The following is a 19,765-nucleotide window of genomic DNA, read 5'->3' on the forward strand; positions in this document are numbered from 1 at the left end:
CACAGGGACTGACCTTCACGGATCAAAGGAGGCATTAAAACTTCAATGTCTATGAGCCGTTATAACCATGAAATAAATTATGATCCGGGTCGAGACAGAAATTTTACCCTCCTAAATCAGAAATGTAATGCAGGTTTTCTGTTTTGTTTGTTTTGCTACGGTTGCTATTGTTCTCGCTTTGGAGCCAGATGGGGAAGACAAATGCTATGACAACAGCTTATCTGCGATGGACAAACTTAAATCAGGGGCCTGAGCAGGTTTTTTTTTTGGACCGAGTCGCGTTTTCATTAAGCAGCACAAAAATTAGGGGCGCATTAGTGATGTGGTTTGAATGATGCGGTTCTTCGGTTTCTCAGGCAGGTTATTTATTTCCGCATCGCACGTTGTCAACTTGTGGCATGAGGGCAGATGGCTAATGAGAGCCGGGGCCTGAAGGAATTTCGTATGCAAAGAATGTGACAACGATTGTGCCAAACCAGCACGATCTGTCTTTCTCCCTAGACAGACGCTGGAGGACCAAGAAGAAAAAGAAAAATCAAATCTGAGAGAAAACAATGCTCTCTCATCCCTAGCCAGGAATCTGTGGAGCCCTGTTGCAGAAAAACACAACTCCGAGTAACAACCTCACACGCCAAAAAAAAAAAAATCAGCCAAGAAACAAAAGTGACAATGAATTTGAATAGCTGGCATCCTGAGGAATCATCTGTACATACAGGAAAACAAAAGAGTGATAACCAAACAGATTCAATGGCCTTGTAAATTGTATGTTGTGGAGACTTCAGTCAGAAGTTTTAAAGCCAGAATTAGGGGTTAAGGTAAGGAATGTTTGGAAATAGCGATAGGAATCAGTAAAGGAGAATATTTGTAACTCAGGGTTGAAATGGTGACAGGGAGCATCCAGCCTCTGTCATTTAGTGAGTTCACTAAACTGAGTTTCTTTTAATGCTTTGAATATCTTCTTCTTCATTTTTATCACAGCTCAGAACAAACTGTTATTTATGAGATTAGCTACTAGCAATTCTCCTTCCATCTGTTGGCTGTATGTTTAGCGTTCCTCAAGAGTTTCTTTCTCAGCCTGCTTACCATCTCTGATAACTCCTTCCTAGGTCTGGAGAGGAAGGAAATAGGGAATCCAGAGATAATCCAGCATTCATCTACTACCAAGTCCTCCTGAATACATAAGTGCATAGAGGGAATGAAGATTCACTTTCCATGGAATGGTTGGGAAAAACCAGGATGAAAAATTTGTAGGCCCTCCTAACATCCCAGAACAGAAATGTTGAATTCAAGAACTTTCCTTGTGGGTGGATGCTCAACACTGGAGGTTTTTAAGAAGAGATTGGACAACCATTTGTATGAAATGGTGTAAGGTTTCTTCTTGAGCAGGAGGTTGGACTAGAAGACCTCCAAGCTCCCTTCCAACTCTGTTATTCTATTATTCCTTGAAAGGATACAATCTTTGTTATCAAGAGGAGGTAGCCCTGGACTTTAGTAATCTGCTTCCTAAATCTCAAGAACATATCTTGAAAAACACAGGAACAATTTGCTTTTCTTGAGTTACTTACACTATGGACCACCCTCTTTTCAATTGACCAGCCTCATGTCCTGGCTGCAGCAGTCTCACTTGTTTATTTATTCTATTTATTTATTTATTTATTTGTCAAACAAAAATTACAAATTCGAACAAACAAAATGGAAAAAAACCCTAAAATATGACAGGGACGCTAGGCACGTTAGTGGCCTTGCGCACGCCCCCCCCTCCTTAGGACCCTCTTAAATATGGGAAGTGGTCTACAGAAGTTAAATTGGAATCATCTTCCTTACATTTTTCACAGTTTTATTAAACCAGTTTCACTTATCTAGCCAAGAGACCATAAAAATGCTTCCTCTTCCTCGGAGGAGCAGAAGTAAGATGGAAGATCATACGCTTTGGCCCTGCTTGATTTCTTCCCAAAAGAAATCTCTTTTGCCATCTTCCTGGCCGCATGTGCAAGCTTTATTGGGCGGGGAGTTCTGCTGCTGATTAATAGCCTTCTAATCATTCCTTAAGTGGTCGTTTATGAGGATTTTATGATCTGACAAGGGGGCAGATCCAAAATGGGAGGCTGGTGGAGAGAATTCAGATGCTGCTGTCATAATACTCTCAAAAAACCGGTGGCCTCCTCAAAGATTTTCTCTCTCCTTTTTGCTCTGGTTTCTTTTATCGTTTGCAGCAGATTTTGAGAAGCAAAGTGGATTAATAGTAGCGCAACTCTTGAATGGCACACCACCCGGTTTTTCTCTCCCCCCGCAAATTTTCTGTTTCCTCGTACAGCAAACATTAATGCTTCTTAACCTCAATTAGAAGAAAAAGAATTCCAAACAAAATCACGGCATCCTCCTTTCTCCATCCACATTGGAGTGGCAGATTTTGCCAGAGTCCCTCATCCTTTGCAACTTTAAAATACGTGGACTTCAACTCCCAGAATTGCCCAGCCAGCTGACTGTGGAATTCTGGGAGTTGAAGGCGAAATATCTTAAAATTGTCAAGTGTGAGAACTACTGATCCAAGCAGAGGAGAGTAGACAATACTGTCAGTATAGGTACTGTAGTCCTCAACTCACAACCACAACTGAGCTCAAAATTTCTGTTGCTAAGCAAGACGTTTGCCAAGTGAATTTTGTCCCATTTTACGACCTTTCTCGTTAAGTGAGTCACTGCAGTTGTTAAGTCAGTAACACAGGTTGTTAAATGAATCTGGCTTCCCCCTTGACTTTGCTTGTCAGAAGGACTCAAAGGGAGATCACATGACCCGGGACGCTGCAACCGTCATAAGTATGAGTCAGTTGCCAAATTTTGATCACATGACCATGGAGATGCTGTAATGGTCTTAAGTGTGAAAAACGTTCTTAAGTCACTGTTTTCAGGGATGTTGTAACTTTGAACGGTTACTAAATGAACTGTGTAATTTGAGGACTACCTCACCATCCAGGTTTGTGACAAAGGATCTACTTTCAAATATGCATTGGGACTCTTCTCATCGGCACCATTGCCATCAACCCTGATGGAAAATAGTCTTTTTTAAAGAAAAAAAATTACATATTCTTCTCTTTCCAGACTGCAAAGGCCTTCTCTCACTATAAATGCTAAGCTGCTAAGTCAATTTATCATTCTTACACCGTCTGGAAAACATTGCCATTTATTCCCTAAATTGTACTAGATTACACTAAGTGCTTTATGACTTCAAAAAACAGGGAAAAAAGTTTGGCCCACTTGTAACATATTAACCATGTCAATAACTGCAGAATAAACTGCACTCAAAAATCAATTCCCCCTTCCAAAAAGGAAGTTGCCTTGATATAGATGGTTTTTTGGGGGGATTTTTGGAAGTTTATGCCTTAGCGTACACACACACACACACATTTTTTTTCAATTGTTCCTGGCCCGGATAATGTTCATCGCAAGAATTCCAGAAATGCAAACATTTTGATCTTTTGTCCAGCTTTGCCTTGCAGAAGTATTACAAATTTGATTAAATCAGCTTCGTTAAGTCTTTTTCTAAACTTTAGCTAAATCTCGCATTGGGTATCCCCTCTACAGGTGATCCTTGAATTATGACCACAAGGGAGCCCCAGATTCCCGTTTCTAAGCAGCACAGTTGTTAAGTGAATTGTGTCCCATTTTACAACAACCTTGCCTCAGTTGCTAAGTGAATCACTGCAGGGGTTAAGTTAGTAACCCAGTTATAAATTGAATCTGGCTTCCCCATTGACTTTGCTTGTCAAAATGCCACAAAATATGATCACATGACTCCAGGACACAGCCACCATCTTAAATATGAGCCAGGTTAATTATGGAATTATAGAAATTAATTGTTATGGATTATTTTTAAATGGAAACCCAGACAACACACCATATACCAAATATTAAGGTGACTATGTTAAAAAAACCCAATAAAATATATTAAAAAATAAATAAATATGAGCCAGGTTACATCCCAATTTTGATCCCATGAAACCTCAGGATGCTGCAACGGTTGGGTGAAAAGTCACTTTTTTCAATGCAGTCGTAACTCTGAACGGTCACTAAACGAATGGGTATAAGGCGAGGACTATCCGTAATAGCGGAATCTGATCAGGATGCCCACAGACAGCCAGGTTAGCAAACTTCACCATGTTATTTGTTGGATGTTGCTTTCAAGCTTCAATACGGGAACACAATACAACGCAAGAACTACAAAACAAAACAAAAGCCCTATAACAACAGGTGGAAACGGCGTTAAGACAAAGGGAGAATTGTTTGAAGATTAATCGATTATATGTATATTTAAAAGGGAGGAGGATATTAATGTATTCTCCCTTTCAGATATATGGAGAAAGTAAATTACAGAGATAAAGTGGAAATAGTTATCCCGGAGGTGGAAGGGCAGAGTTTTGGAGGCCTGAGTGACTATTAATCTTCATTACTGCCTATGAAAATCAAATCCACTTATGCTCATTTCCTTCTGACTTTTCTCGGTGCTTTTCTCCACTTTCAAGAAATTCAGCACTAGATTATTCCTGGGGAAAGTAGAAGTGGAACCACTGTATGAAGGGCAACTGGGATCAGGCAGATCTCTAGAGTTTACTTTTGCTTGCATTTCTCTCATTGCTTCAAATGTACACAGAGAGCAAACCCTTCTTTCTTCTAGCACTGATGTTATTACCTAGTCAGGTAGGGAAACATCTGCAGGAAAACAGCCAAGCTTAGAGAGAACCAATGACTCCACGGTCCTCCTCCTCCTCCTCCTCCTCCTCCTCCTCCTCCTCCTCCTCCCCACAAACCCTACTTCCTTCTAGCACCAATGAGGTTATCTGGTTGGGTAATGAAACATCTGCAGAAAAACAGCCAAGCTCCGAGAGGACCAAAGGACCCCACTGTTCAATGCTGAGCCACAAATTTTCTCTTGCTATCAGAGATTCTCCCTCTGTTCCAATTCTTCAATTCTATCCACAGCCACGGAAGCTCACAATGGTCACCTTGGAGTTCCTGAGCTCCAGGAAAAAAGCAGGATGGAAATCAATCAAATAAATATTTATCTGGGATCCGTGGAAGCTCCCCTCTTCCAGTGGCACTGTGGTTTGTCTCCTGTTCTCCACCAGCAAGGCTTGTTTTCGTTTGCCTTGAGTTTTTTTTCCTCTCTCCATTGAACTGTCTAATTAGGAGGATTTAAAGTCAGGATGAATCACAATCTTGATGGAAGCCAGCCAGCCAGCTAGCCTGGCATCTTCCCTAAAAACCCGGAACAAGGCAGCCATAAAGCTTAATTGCCATCAAGTGCGAGGTGGGGTGGGGGACAGAGTTGGGAATCAGGGGAAACTTCTGCCTCTGACTTTTCTTTTTCAAATGCAAAGCACTGATCTTCAAAACATTTCCCAAGATGGCAAGTACAGTGCTGGCCCCCTGACCTTCCCACATCAATCTTAATATTCGTAAATTGAAATTTAGAACAATGCCTCTCCTTTGGATGGCCAGCTTCTCCCCCCCCCCCCTTTGAGCACCTTTCTCCTCCCAACTCTTGGACTGAGATGGGCCTTCAGTTTGCTGTCCCAAAGAACCTGTCAACTTGATTTTATGTCTTATTCCCCCCAGCCGTGGTTAGACCTTGATTGGGATCATTAGTGACTTGATAATCCCTCTAGATTTATTAGCTTAAATAGCTCCACTCCCATCTCCTATCCTATTTAAATACTACTTAATTTCCTTCACTTTCTCTTCCATCTGTCCAAGTTTTCATCCAGCTACTCTTTCTTTCCTAATTAATCCCATCAAGACTGCACTGAGGTGAGAATTAGATTATTTCGATAAACTAATCAATTCAGCAGAGGAAGAAGATTAACACTGCTTGGTCTATGACCACCCTCTACTTTAGAACTGTCCTTGAAATAATATTAGACTTCTAACCGAGGGTCTACAGTTGGCTCAATGAAGTTAATAGAGGCCATTATCAAATTGACTCCCCCCAAGCCCCCCCCAAACCATTAGTTTGCATCAAGCTATGTGCTGCTGTTGATCATCGAGAAGCACAGCTTATAAGCCATGTCCTGGAGGAGAACAGCCTTGGAATCACTGTGACAATATTCTGCCTTGGACCACCAGCAACACAATAAAAATTAGAAACAATTTGCTTCAAGCCAAGAATGGCAATTTGATTTGCAGGGGAAATGTATACAAACTAAGTACCAGCCATGAATAGAATAGAATAGAATAGAATAGAATAGAATAGAATAGAATAGAATAGAATAGAATAGAATAGAATAGAATAGAATAGAATGGAATGGAATGGAATGGAATGGAATGGAATGGAATGGAATGGAATGGAATGGAATGGAATAAAGACTAATAAGAATAAGAATTAGAATAATTAGAATTATAATTAGAATAACAGAGTTGGAAGTGACCTTGGAGGTCTTCTAGTCCAACCCCTTGCTCAAGGAGGACACCTTATGCCATTTCAGACAAATGGTTGTCCAATCTCTTCTTGAAAACTTCCAGTGTTGGAGCATCCACAACTTTTGAAGCCAAGCCGTTCCACTGGTTTATTGTTCTCCATGTCAGGAAATTTCTCCTTAGTTCTAGATTGCTTCGCTCTTCAATTAGCTTCCATCCGTTGCTTCTTGTCCTGCCTTCAGGTGCTTTGGTGAATAGGCTGTCCCCCTCTTCCTTGTGGCAGCCTTAGATATTGGAAGACTGCTATCGTGTCACCCCTAGTCCTTCTTTTCATTAAACTAGACTTATCTAATTCTTCTTCGGTGGCCCAGCTTGTGTAGTCAACAAAAGGAAATCACTGGCTGGTACTCACAGTATGGCCTGCCACGCCCTCCTAGTTGTAAAGTTACAGAAAGGACTCAGAAATGGCATCTCCCCATTCAGTTCTTGCTGATCCAGTCCTGCCTCCTAAATTCAGATCATGTAGCATCTCACTTGTTTCCATCTGTCTCTTCCACCCAAATAAACAGCATAGTCCCTGTTCCTCTTGACAAGCACGCACACCCTTGCTCAAACACACAGACACACACACAACATAAATATTCATTGAAATTATAGAAACTGATCACCATCAAGGTTAGGAGGCAATTCCTATTAATCACCTCATCGGTCCCCTTGCATGCAAAGCAACCGAGATTTCATTATCTCTCAACCCTCATTAGTGGAAACGGTGCCCTATCTCATACGGATGATTTCAGGAGACGACAGTTCTCCGCTTTCTCCTACCCTTCCAACTCTCTCGGTTTGTCTACCAATCAGGGGTAGGCAACCTTGGGTCCTTTATAACTCGTGGACTTCAACTCCTAGAATTCCTGAGCCAGCCATGTCAATGAGCAAGTCAAGGAGTCACACAGCCACTCAATGACCTCTGCTGTAAGTCAAGAACTCCCTGTATTTTATGACCGCTCCATTTTCAAGGGGGTAAATCCAAACTCTGCAGGCCACCTTCCTATTTTGTCCTCTCTCTCTCTCTCTCTTTCTCTCTCTCTCTCTCTCTCTTTCCCCCACCCCCTATCACTGGGAGAGCCAGACTCAATATCCTCCCAATGGGAACAGGCCAGTTTTCATCAATCAGATGCTTTAGAGGGGGGGGGAAAGGAAAGGAAATGCTTACCAGATTAGTGAAGATGTATGTATAATAGGCTGACACCATTCCCAGTTCAGCTGCCTGTAACACAGAGCAGAAGAGAAATCAAAGCACGGTAAGTCATAGGCTGCCAGATTGCTCTTGTACTGGTCGATACCTTCTAATTTGAAGCTAACTCAGATTGCTCTGAAAGGTTTGGGAAGTCCAGAATGCAGAGCTGGAGTTTTGCCTTTGAATTCCGCTCTTTGAAATGAGATTTCCTGCTCAGAAAAGTTTCCCCAGGATACTAGAATATGGATTAATGAGCAACTCTACCATTGGCTTCTGTTTCTGATGATGGTCCTTCCATGCCGGGTGAATTTCTTCAAACAATTTTGGAACCAAGAACATCTCTACTTGCTTAGAGGATATTTGAAGGGGACTGGGGAGAGAGCTGTCGGTATTTAATTAGTATTTTTCCCCCCCTCTCTCTGTGGGTAGAAAGAGTCTCTTGTTCTTTGTCTACAGAGCACACATCCTTTTTTCCCTAAGCTCTCTGTGGGGAGGTGGGGAATTCTAGGAAGTTATAACAAATGTTAGGACCCCCTCCCCAAGCCCTTCAAACACCACTTTCCAAGTTTGCAACCGTTGGCTTCTCCTGGGATTTGAGCAGGACTACAGTTTTTGAAGTCTGAAAAGCCATAGAAACTGTCCCGAAGCAAAGGCTTCTAATTGAGTACGTTTGTTTCTCTCTTTAGCCATTTCTCACCTGGATGGCTTTTTAAAAACAAAACAAAACAAAAAAAAAACATTTCTGCACCACCGCAAGCGATGATTTCAAATGGGCTGCACTTAAAAACATATTTGCAAATGCAAATGAAGACTACCTTCACACACACACACACACACACACACACACACACACACACGCATTGGGAATGAAGTGGAAGAAAAAGCTTCGGTGTGTGTGTGTGGGGGGGAATCAGCAGCTCTTCACCTGTTTTTAGGCAAGTTACATACAGACCACGCAGCATCGTGAGCCTGCCTGTTACCAAGGAGCTCGCTTGCCTTATTTTTCCAGGCTTGCCTTATTCCTGTTGACTTTGAGTAATCCAGAGACTTGTTGAGAAAACAGACTCGATTCCCGGCGCGTTTTGTCTAAGAGTCGCGCACTCTTTGCACAGGGCCGCAACTGCCATTTGAGCCCAAATAAAAGGGACAATAAAAAGGGGACACTAAGACAGATTCCCAAATGGCCAACGTGTTCTCCTGTCTGTCCTCTCCACTGCACACCCTTCTGTGCCTCTTTTTGGCACTTGGGGGGGCGGGCTTCTAGCTTTGAAATCAGGTCCTGATTTTGATTCCAGGGACAGATAATCAAAGAAATGTCAGCAATTGTTTTCCTTGGCTTGCTTGAAACAAGGATACTTGTAGGTGGAAGCCAAGATGTCTATGTCAAACAAAGAGTCATTTGGGCCTCTCAGAATCCTACGGGAGAGGGTATGGATTGAGAAGAAGTGGGTCAAACAGAGTGGATGAATAAACCGAGTTTTAAGTTTGAGAAGAAAGTAAAGGGTAGGGTAAGGTAAGAAGGTAAGCCACCCAGAGTAGTGAGATGGGCGGCATAAAAATTTAATGTGTAAGTAAAATATCTAGGTAGCACTATAATGAACATGAGAGAGCAAGTTTGATCTAGTGATTAAGGCACTGGGCTAGAAGCCAGGAGATGGTGAGTTCTAGTCCTCCCTTAGTCATGAAAGCTGGCTGGGTGACTTTGGGTCAATCACCAGGAGACAGTGAGTTCTAGTCCCACCTTAGGCATGAAGTCGACTGGGTGATTTTTGAGGAAAAATCAGCAGGAGATTATGAGTTCTAGTCCTGCCTTAGGCATAAAAACTGGCTGGGTGACTTTGGGCCAATCACCAGGAGATGGTGAGTTCTAATCCCACCTTAAAAATCACCAGGACATGGTGAATTCTAGCCCCAGGCTGGATGACTTTGGACTTGTCATTCTCTCTCGGCCCATTATGTAAGGCTCAGGTGACAAGACAATCGATCAATTCCAATTGCAACAAATGGATCAGTACTTGATTGATCAATTAAAAATGGGCCCCGCACTTGCAGAAAAATGCCAGCAAGGGGGGAAGAAACCCAAAGACAAATATGAATTGTATGTTGTTTCTAAATAACTATATCAAGACATGGAATGAAGATAAAAAGGATATGTTAAGATGGGAGAAATTACTTCTGTCATTGCTGGGAAGAATCTGTGTGATAAAAATGAGTGTCTTGTCTGGAAGGATGTTTTTCTTTCAGACAATATCTGTTTTGACAACTGATGCACCATTTAAACAGAGGCAGAAGGATATATCTAAAGTTGTCTGGCAGGGGAAATAACCACAAGTTAAATATAAGGTGTTGCAAGATACAAAGGAAAGAAGATGGTTGGGTTTACCCAATTTGAAATTGTATCTGGCAGCTTGCTATTTGGGCTGGATGGATGAGTGGGGCCTTCTGAGAAATAAGAAGGATTTTGAAGCTAGAAGGACATGTCCTGAGTTTTGGGTGGCATGGAGGTTTGTGATACAACAAAGTCAAATTTCATGTTGGAATTTAAAAATCCTAATGTTAGAGGAGGAAAAACATGATGATTCAGTGGTTGCTAGGCTTGTTGACTGGAAAGCCAGGAGTCCACATTCAAGACCCAAGGGCTGTGCAATGGGTCAGCTCCCATCCTTGTCCCCCCTCCTGCACACTTAGCAGTGTGAATGCAGGCAAATGCAAGTAGATAAATAGGTACCACCTCGGTGAGAAGGAAAAAAGTGCTCTGTGGTGCAATGCTGGCCACGTGACCATGGAAGCGTCTTGGCTAGGAAACGGAGATGAGTCCGATGGAGAGTCAGCAACAACTAGTGGAGTAAAATCCACAGGGACTCCTTCCTTACTTTATGTTAGAGGAGGCCTTATTGAGAACATGGGCTAGATACAAATCTAAATTGTGTCTGGAAACACTTGGGTGGAACTCAGCACAAGAAATATTTTATAGATGAGAAATAATAGGCAAACACACATGGTTAACTTATTGCGAGACACTAGAATTTTGTCAGGAGTGAAGTAAAATAAGGGAGGCAGAGGAGGGGTTTTTTTGTATTTAAAATTGTATTGTAAAACTTTTCAATAATAAAAAAAGATCAGTTCAGACATGTGACTGCCACAACTCTTATTGGCTGATTGTATTCTTTCCCAGACCATCTCCTATAAGTATCTCCAGCTTAAATGAACCAAATTAAGAACCTTGGTTTTAAGAAAAATCCATGTAACCCTTTCAATCCTGAATGGTTTTATGTTGGGCCCGAGAGGAGAAATATCTCCAAGAAAGAAGGAAGAAGAGGCACAGGCCTCAACAAATCCCATTGGTTCTGTAGCTGTGCATTGTGCGATATTACTATGGCAACAGGATAAAGGAATAGCCCTCAATACTGAGAGGATTCATTCAAATCCTTTATTAACTTAGCAGAGAGAGGCAGGGAGACAGAACAGCCGAGAAACCCCATATCTTGGCTCTGGTTTCCCACACTGAACACAAGCCATCAAGAGATTGCAAACAAAACTCGCCTTTGATTTCAGTCCACACACATGCGCAGCTCTGACACTTGCCCCGTGAGCTGGGTGACTAAAACAGTGCTGTGCTGTGCTTAAGGGATGCCGTTCCTTGTCCAGGATCTCGACAAAGGAACCAGGCAAATATTATTGGCGTTTGACTTGATGCCGTGGACGCAAGACAACCAGGCCTCTGTACCTGTGTCGATTGATCAGGAGAGCAACTTTGCAGACTAACAGAATAACAGAGTTGGAAGGGACCTTGGAGGTCATCTAGTCCAACCCCCTGCTCAAGCAGGAGACCCTATACTGTTCTAGACAAATGGTTGTCCAATTTATTCTTAAAAACCTCCAGTGTTGGAGCACCCACAATCTCTGAAGGCAAGCCCTTCCACCGGTTAATTGTTCTCACTTTCAGGAGGTTTCTCCCTAGTTTGAAGTTAATTCTCTCCTCAACTAGTTTCTGCCCATTGGTTCTTGTTTGGATCCTGAGCATGTAACCATATCGTTACATCTTCCTCTACCTCTCCGAAGCCACACTCCTTATCTCGGAACTCTGTGGAGAACATAAAATCTACCTAAAAGAAGTGGCCCATCCATCTTTTGTGCTCCAGGGGTAAACTTCCCTTTCTCTTCTAAGCTGATGTGATCTTTCTGTGATGTTTCAGTGCAGCATGGATGCCATGCATTAGAGAATAATGGAAATGAATAATAGAAGCCTGTAGCCTGAAATGAGTTCAGCTTGAAGTGAATTCTCAAGTCTACCCAAAAAGCTTTTCCTGTTGGATTGTGCACTTACTGTAAATACATGTGCCTTAATTACATGAGGGCAGCACTTTTAAATACGATTGACCATGGGTCAAAGCAGCTCTAAGTAGAATATTCTGGAAGCTTGCTTTCTGGGTGCAATTGAAGGTACTGGTGACCATCTCTAAGAAGACCTTCATGGCACAGGACTGGCTACCTGAGGAACACCCTAATTCTGCCCTTTCTTTACAATCAGGTAGAAGGGGCATTGGAAGCCATTTCAAGCTGAAGTTTTAGCAGAATCTGCAGGACAATAGATTCTTCACCTTTATGCTAACACAGGAAGCCCTCTGAAGTCTCATCACACACAGTTTCAGGCCCTCTGCTATGCTTTACAGTCTGTGCTTCAGATCTTCAGTTCTGAAATACCTCCACTTTCTGCACCAAATAAGTTAGGCAGCATCAACGATGCCTTCGCTCAAGGCCCAAGCTTGTGAAGTGACTATCGCCCCCTCAATCAGCCCTGCCCAACAATAGGCCAACGTGTATCGATGGAAGAAGTGGATCTCAACTCTTGTTTATACATTGTTTATTTTGTTTCCATTTGGATGGACTGTTCAGTCACACTGCCAAATACTTCAAAGCCCGAAGGGCCCGCTGTTCTGACTCATAACAAATCTTTGGAAAGGCAAGAAAACAATATTTTTTTTCAGAACGCTTGGAGAAAATAGAAGGTCAAGGAGACAAAATGACTGCTGATGTAGAACAGAACATCCTCAAAGACTAGAAAGCTAAACAATTTTTGTGCAGCTGGAAGTTCATGCCGTGGTGTTTGGATTCTCCTTCCCTGAATTTGATGGTTTCAGAAAATCCATTTCACGTGAGAACTATCCCAACATATATCTTCTGCCCATTCCTTAATTTCCTGAAACCCCGTTCCAAACCCTAACCTGCAATTCCTATCCCAACCTTGCAGATTAGCTACTAAGCATCCCCTGTTCTTACCTTCTTAAGGATCACGTGGGACATGGAAGCATTGGCGTGTACGATGATGGTGCCTGTTTTGTCATCCCTGATCTCTTTTAACAATGGTGTAGGATCCCAGCTTTCATCCAGCATCCGAACGGAGAGAGTCTCCTTAGAAATAAGAAACTGCCGGAGCAATTTCTCAAGGTTTAGAAGGCCTGCAAGGAAGAGGAACACAAATTCAATATTGAGCTTCATCCATCAGCAACCTTTCCACACATGATTAGGTTAGGTCAAATCAGTTAAAATGAAATCTGGGAAATGTGGTGTGGGATTTGTTTCTGTACATTTACCCCATCTTTCTCCTAGTTAAATGAAAGTAATCAGAAAGGCCATTCACCTTAGTGGGTCCTTTCTTGGTTGAAGGATGTTCCCCCTACTCTTCACTTGTTAGTTCAATGTGAAGAGATTTAACAAGTACTACAACGCTATGGCAGAGGCCTGATTGGCTTATTATGAGCCATCAAATCAGTGTTAGCAAACACATAGATAGACTTTCTCCATGAAGATCTGTTCTTAACCCAGTCCTTCAGGTCTTGCAGCTACGCACACATCGCTGCTCTAATTGTGTCCACCTACATTCCTGTCACCCTCTTTTCTCTTTTCTCCCATCTTCCTCAGCATGAGAGCCTTCTCCAGAGAGCTCATGTGTCCAAAACAGGATAATTTGAGGCTGATTATTTATGCCTTGGGGGCATCTTTGGGTTGATTGGTTCACTTACCTGTTTGTGTGTTTTCTTGAATTAGATCATTACTATTTTTGATATCCACAGTGAACTATCTTTGGGGCTGCAGGATTTTGTAAGAACCACACACCAACCTGGTTCTTTTCTGAGTTACTCCTTCAGGCAGATCTTGATAACTATGGGCTGTATTGTACAGACACATCTACCTTCTTTCTCTGCAACATTATAAAAATGCTACTGTTGTACTCTGCTCCAGGACATTGATTCCATTGCTTCTTAGCCTTGCCTGTAGACTGGAGTTCTCTTGTTGGCTGCCCATCCAGTTATTAACCAACCCTAACCGTACTTAGCTTTTTTATTATCAACTGGTTTAGCTAGGGTCTGGCTCAAAAATCTTAAGTTTGCCTACCTAGTTAGCTAGCCAAACACAGCAGATTTTATTTATATCTTCATTTCAAGAATTAATCCCACAGAATAACCTTTCCCAACCTGTATCTGCACTCTCCAGATGTATGGGGACCTCTGGGAACTGCTGCCCTTACTTATCTACAAAGTATCATATTGGAAAATCGATCAGAGATTAAAATGGGTCATACTGTTAGGTTGCTGTTGTGCCTACTGTTTCCTCTTTTTGACTGTTAATCTCAGTATGAACCAAGAAAGATAATCTTGGAATTCGTGTTTCTCTGGTATTTTATTGGTCTTTTTTCTGAAATTGCCCCCAAACTACTAAGTACATTCTCCATGCCAGTGTTGAGACAATTGCAACAAATCATTTCAGGGGTTGTTGTTGTTGTTTTTTTTAAAAAAATAACAAACCAAACTTTTGACTGTTGTACAATCCAACTTAAGCAATCATCCTAAGAGTGTTTCTTAAAGTGGTGTGTGTGGAATTACTGCCAAGGAGGCAATTTGGATGTGTCCTTGGGGTAACAATGTGTAATTGCTTCTCTGTGAATTGAGGATCATGTTTGGGACTGCCACTGCTGAGTTACTTATGTACACCAATAGAATCTGTATTTTTGGGGAAAGGGATTGTGTGTGAATGGGATAACCTGAAGACCCATGGACTCCAACTCCCAGAATTCATGGCTGTCTGGGGAATTCTGGGTGTTCAAGTCCACTGGTCTCCCAGGTGCCAAGGTTGGATACCTCTGAACCATGTTGTGTGGATCCTAACTATTCTTTCTGTTTTCATGATCTTAGTTTCTAATTAAAGAAATCTGGTATCTGGTATAAGGGAAGGATGTTTTATATTGTGTGAGAGATTGTTTTCCAATAAAATTGACAGTATAAAATTGTCACAGTGTAAAATCCATGCAGAATTGAGCCTAAAGTCTTTACATCCCTAAAAACCAAAGAGAAAAATCTCTTTCATAGACAGGCAGATTTTCTTTGAATTGATTGCTCTGAAAACTATGTGTTTTGTTGATGACGTTTAACTGATTAGAGTTGAGATCACAACAATTTGCTACAGGTGACGTTCCCACGAATATTTAATGAAGGTAATATTTTCTCTCCAATGAATAACTTACGAAGCCTTGTTTAAAAAACATGATCTTCTATTTCTTCCCCTCCCTCTTTCCAACTTTCATGTAGTTCAACTGTAATTGGAATTGATGATAATTGATTAAAGCCTACAGGTTTTATTCTGTAATAAATGAGTCTATAATCAATCATATTAATCAATAGAGATAAAGCTTTCAGCCATGAAATAAAATTTTGCAGCTTTGGGGAAAACCTTTTTAATTTATGTTGTTGTCACTTGTAAAATCTCTAGAAGGGGAAAATGATCATTCTCCACTCCAAAAATGGGATTTCTTTAATTAGAAACTAAGCACTAGATCAGACATGTCAAACTCGCGACGTCACATGATGTCACGTGACATATCGGAACTTTTTCCCCATTGCCAGCAATGGGGTGGGCGCGGTTTCCTCGTGACACGTCCAGCGCACAGGCCGGCAGTTTGACACCCCTGCACTAGATCATCAGAAACACAAAAGAATAGTTAGGATCCACACCACATGGTTGACAAACCACAATGGTGAAATTCACAACAACTGCCCAACATGGGAACCAGTCATTCACTAAAAGCTAGACTTCATAAGCACAGAAAGATCTAGAAGACAAGTTGTGGTCCTGAAAATTCCAAAGAATATCCGATCCTCAGCTATTCGTTTTATTTTGATTATATACTGTATGTTCTGGGCTGATCCATCGTTCACTCAGTCCCCTTGGCCATATCCCATTGACCCAAAGAAATACGGACAGCTTTATCTTCAAAATACAAAGCAAATTGGTCAGGCTGGGACCTCTGACCTTGCAGAAAACTAGAGTTGATTACTATTTGGGCCATCAGCCATGTCTGAGAGAACCCCCGAGAGATATTAAGAAACTGCTTGGAATATTATATCTTCAGGATTGGACCGTTTACATTTTCATCCCTTCATGTGCTTGAGAAAGTGTATCATCCAGACACTGACCTATCCATGACAGTTCCCTCACCCATAAACTATCTTTCTGAAGTTTATTATGTCTTGCTACTTTTATTGCATTCAACCTATTCCCCTCTACCTTGCCTTGTTTGATTGGTTTGCCCTTTCCAACACGATCCTTTCTGAACATTCATAATTAGAAGTATCGGGTTGAAATCCTCATATGGGCAGCACCTTCCAGATAGTCCTGCTGCTTAAAAAGCTACAATCCTTCCCCAGCATGGATAACTTGTCCCTAGCCAGCACGGCCGCTGCTAAAAATTCTAGAGCTGAAATCTAGACAGTCAAAGCATGTCAAGATCAAGAAAAGCCGCTTTTCTTGGACTGTGAGAATCTTTTAATACATAACAAAAATTTGGGAGTGGTGATCTGGGCCTAGAAACAGCAATGCTACCTTAAGACAAAATAATTAACAGCTTTTAACTGCGATAAACACATGCTGTTCCTCCTACTGAGTCTGGCCTCCATTTATCTTTCCCTTCCCTTGTTTCTTTCCTACCATATGTCTCAAGATGAAGCCAGGATCTGTGTAATATATTATATAAAGTCACGGAGATGCATCCAGCTTTTCCAGTCATTCTGCTGTCTGATGGAAAGGACAAGATGGCCCCTTCCAGTTACTAGACTGTTGCGTAGAGCCAGTGACCCACCGTCTCTGACTTGCCCTTTTGTCATCCAGTGTAGGACCTGTCTAGTTATGCATCAATGTTAGCTTAAATAGCATTCTGTTACATGATCTGGCACACCCATTATTTGGCCAAGTACTCCCTTCAAAAAGATTGAAATCAAGAAGGAGCTTTTGAGATTGCGCTGAGGAGATTGCCACTACACCCTCGAGCAGAATGATTAAAAAAGATGGAAACCTCCAAGTTAAACAACTTCATAATTAAATAAAACCCCGTGAAGGAGTTGCCTGGAGGTTTGGAGGAGGAGTGGATTGTTGGAGATGTTTAAACAGACTGTGCACCGATTTGGCTAGAATTAAACACCAGATGGAAAAATGGGGGACTCTCCCAGAGGACGAGAATATGTACTGCAAATGGGGCACTATTCAAAGAACTCTGCATCTTTTACAGTGCCCCCAGGACTGACATGCACACAGAATAACAGAGTTGGAAGGTACATTGGAGGTCATCTACTCCAGCCCCCTGCTCAAGCAGGAGACCTTATACCATTCCAGAAAAGTGGCTGCCCGGACTTTTCTTAAAAGTCTCCAGTGATGGAGCACCCACAACTTCTGAAGGCAAGCCATTCCATCGTTTTATTGTTCTCACTGTTGGGAAGTTTCTCCTTAGCTCTAGGTTGCTTCTCTCCTTGATTAGTTTCCATCCGTTGCTTCTTGTCCTGCCTTCAGGTGCTTTGGAGAATAGCTCAACTCCCTCTTCTTTGTGGCAGCCCCTCAAATAATGGAACACTGTGATCCTATCACCCCTAGTCCTTCTCTTTGTTAGACTAATAAAATAAGAGAGTTGGAAGGGACCTTGGAGATCTTCTAGTCCAACCCACTCAAGCAGGAGACCCTATTCCATTTCAGACAAATGGCTGTCCAATCTCTTCTTAAAAACCTCCAGTGATGGAGCATCCATAACTCACTGGTTAATTGTTTTCACTGTCAGGAAATTTCTCTTTAGTTCCAGGTTGGTTCTCTCCTTGATTAGTTTCCATCCATTGTTTCTTGTCCTGCCTTCAGGTGCTTTGGAGAAGAGGTTGACACTCTCTTCTTTGTAGCAGCCCCTCCAATATTGGAACATGCTATCATGTCTCTCCTAGTCCTTGTTTTCATTAAAGTTTCCATACCCAATTCCAGCAACCGTTGTTTATATGTTTTAGCCTCCAGTCCCTTAATCATCTTTTGCTCTTCTCTGCACTCTTTCCAGAGTCTCAACATCTTTTTTTTTACATCGTGGCAACCAAAACTGGATGCCCTATTCCATGTGTGCTCTTGCCAAGGGATTAAAAGGGGTATTAAGTCACTTCACATGAATGATTTGCTGGTTGGAAATATCCCTGCCAACAATGTGGCCCAGCATTGTGCTGGAACTATATACATCTATGTTTTTATTACAGTTTTCAAGTTTTTCAAATTTTCAAGTTTTCAAGTTTTTTAAATTTAAATTAATAATTTTTCTCTTCCTAATTCTTACATTTCTGACATGACCTGAGACGAATCTCTGGGCTGGCCAGCTAGCCTGTAACTGTACAGAACCAATACTCAGTTGCCCGACAAAATATAATCAAAAGTTCAGATTTCCCCTGGCTGCGCAACAATTTAAGTCACGAAACGTAGAGTGCCCTAAAGCGAAGGAGCGTAAAAGAAAAGGAAAACCATAACTTGGGTGTTTACCAGCCTCTCTATCCAAGTCTCTTCATGCCGTATTGATATATTGTTCCTTCTCTCTCCATTGTAGATGTGAATCCATTTGAGGATTAATCACAGGGCAATAGCAAAAATACAGAATTTATTTCACTAGAGGTGGGATTTAGCAGCACACAAGAGGCCCCCCACTGTCACTTAAGCATCACTTAAGCTGTCAAAACGATGCTCAGCCCTGTTCCATTGGGTAGGTTTAAAGGCCCCACCACCACTGTTCCCATCGCTCCCCTTTTAGCCTTTGATATAAAGTAATGTTTATTTTAGGGATGCCTTTTGTGATCCCCACTGTTGGAAGGTGCGAGGCATGTATTGCCGGAAAGAGGATTAAGAGGAGCTGCGTGAGATGCCATTTGGCTTCGATTTTCTCTCTTTCAAAGGGCCAAACGGAGGTTTGAAAAATGAAACAAAACAAAACAAAACTCTGACTTCCCCGATAAATTAGCCGAAATCCTCCGGTAAGCGCCTGTTACTCGTCCCAGCTTCTGCCAACCTAGCAGTTCGAAAGCACGTAAAAAATGCAAGTAGAAAAATAGGCACCACTCCGGTGGGAAGGTAACAGCGTTCCGTGCGCCTTTGGCGTCTAGTCATGCTGGCCACATGACCACGGAGACATCCTCGGACAAGCGCTGGCTCTTCGGCTTTGAAACGGAGATGAGCACCGGCCCCTAGAGTCGGAAACGACTAGCACGCCTGTGCGGGGGAACCTTTACCTTTACCTTTAAAGCTTCTCTCCTTTTTTCTCAGACTCCGGCTACTCAAACCTGTTTCTTTTCCATCGCCTCTATTCAGATTTGTCTCCTGACCTTGTTCATGGCCCTTAGTTTAGTTGGCAATAATTAGCAGCTTGCTGGATCAGCGGCTAAGAGCTGTCCGCGCATGCAGGAGTAAATGGAGGGGGAGAGACCATGGTTTTTATGGCGATGGGCAGCAATGGAAGGTTGGGAGGTCCCCCCTTTGGCCTTTTGCTAATTTGATTTCTATTTTCCATCCCCCTCCCACTCCAAATGAAATTAGACCCTATTCTTTGCATACATAGAGCCTTGGTGGAGCAGTGGGCTAATGCCTCCTTAAGTAACACCAGCCGCCTGCAATTAGTGCAGGTTCGAGTCCCACCAGGCTCAAGGTTGACTCAGCCTTCCATCCTTCCCAGGTAGGTAAAATGAGGACCCAGATTGTTGGGGGCAATTAAGCTGACTTTGTAATAATGCCGCTTGGGGTGTGTGTGAAAGCCCTAATAAGCAGGCATGTACATAGAATGAAGGC

At 42.2% G+C, this 19,765-nt stretch overlaps 1 protein-coding gene across 1 annotated transcript in view; it reads right to left on the reverse strand.

Moving 5' to 3' along the window:
- The window catches only part of GRIK4 (glutamate ionotropic receptor kainate type subunit 4), a gene marked incomplete at its 3' end in the record, with an annotated part of 162,084 nt that overhangs the window by 59,884 nt on the left and 82,435 nt on the right, over window positions 1-19,765 (reverse strand). The window contains exons 5-6 of the mRNA XM_083368287.1: window positions 12,926-13,104; window positions 7,622-7,675 (exon numbers count right to left, since the gene is read on the reverse strand). Of these exons, the coding sequence (XP_083224413.1) occupies window positions 7,622-7,675; window positions 12,926-13,104 (233 nt within the window). The remainder of the gene's footprint in view (window positions 1-7,621; window positions 7,676-12,925; window positions 13,105-19,765) is intronic.

The sequence above is a fragment of the Vipera ursinii genome (assembly GCF_947247035.1).
Source record: "Vipera ursinii genome assembly, chromosome: 8".
NCBI classification, from domain to species: domain Eukaryota; kingdom Metazoa; phylum Chordata; class Lepidosauria; order Squamata; family Viperidae; genus Vipera; species Vipera ursinii.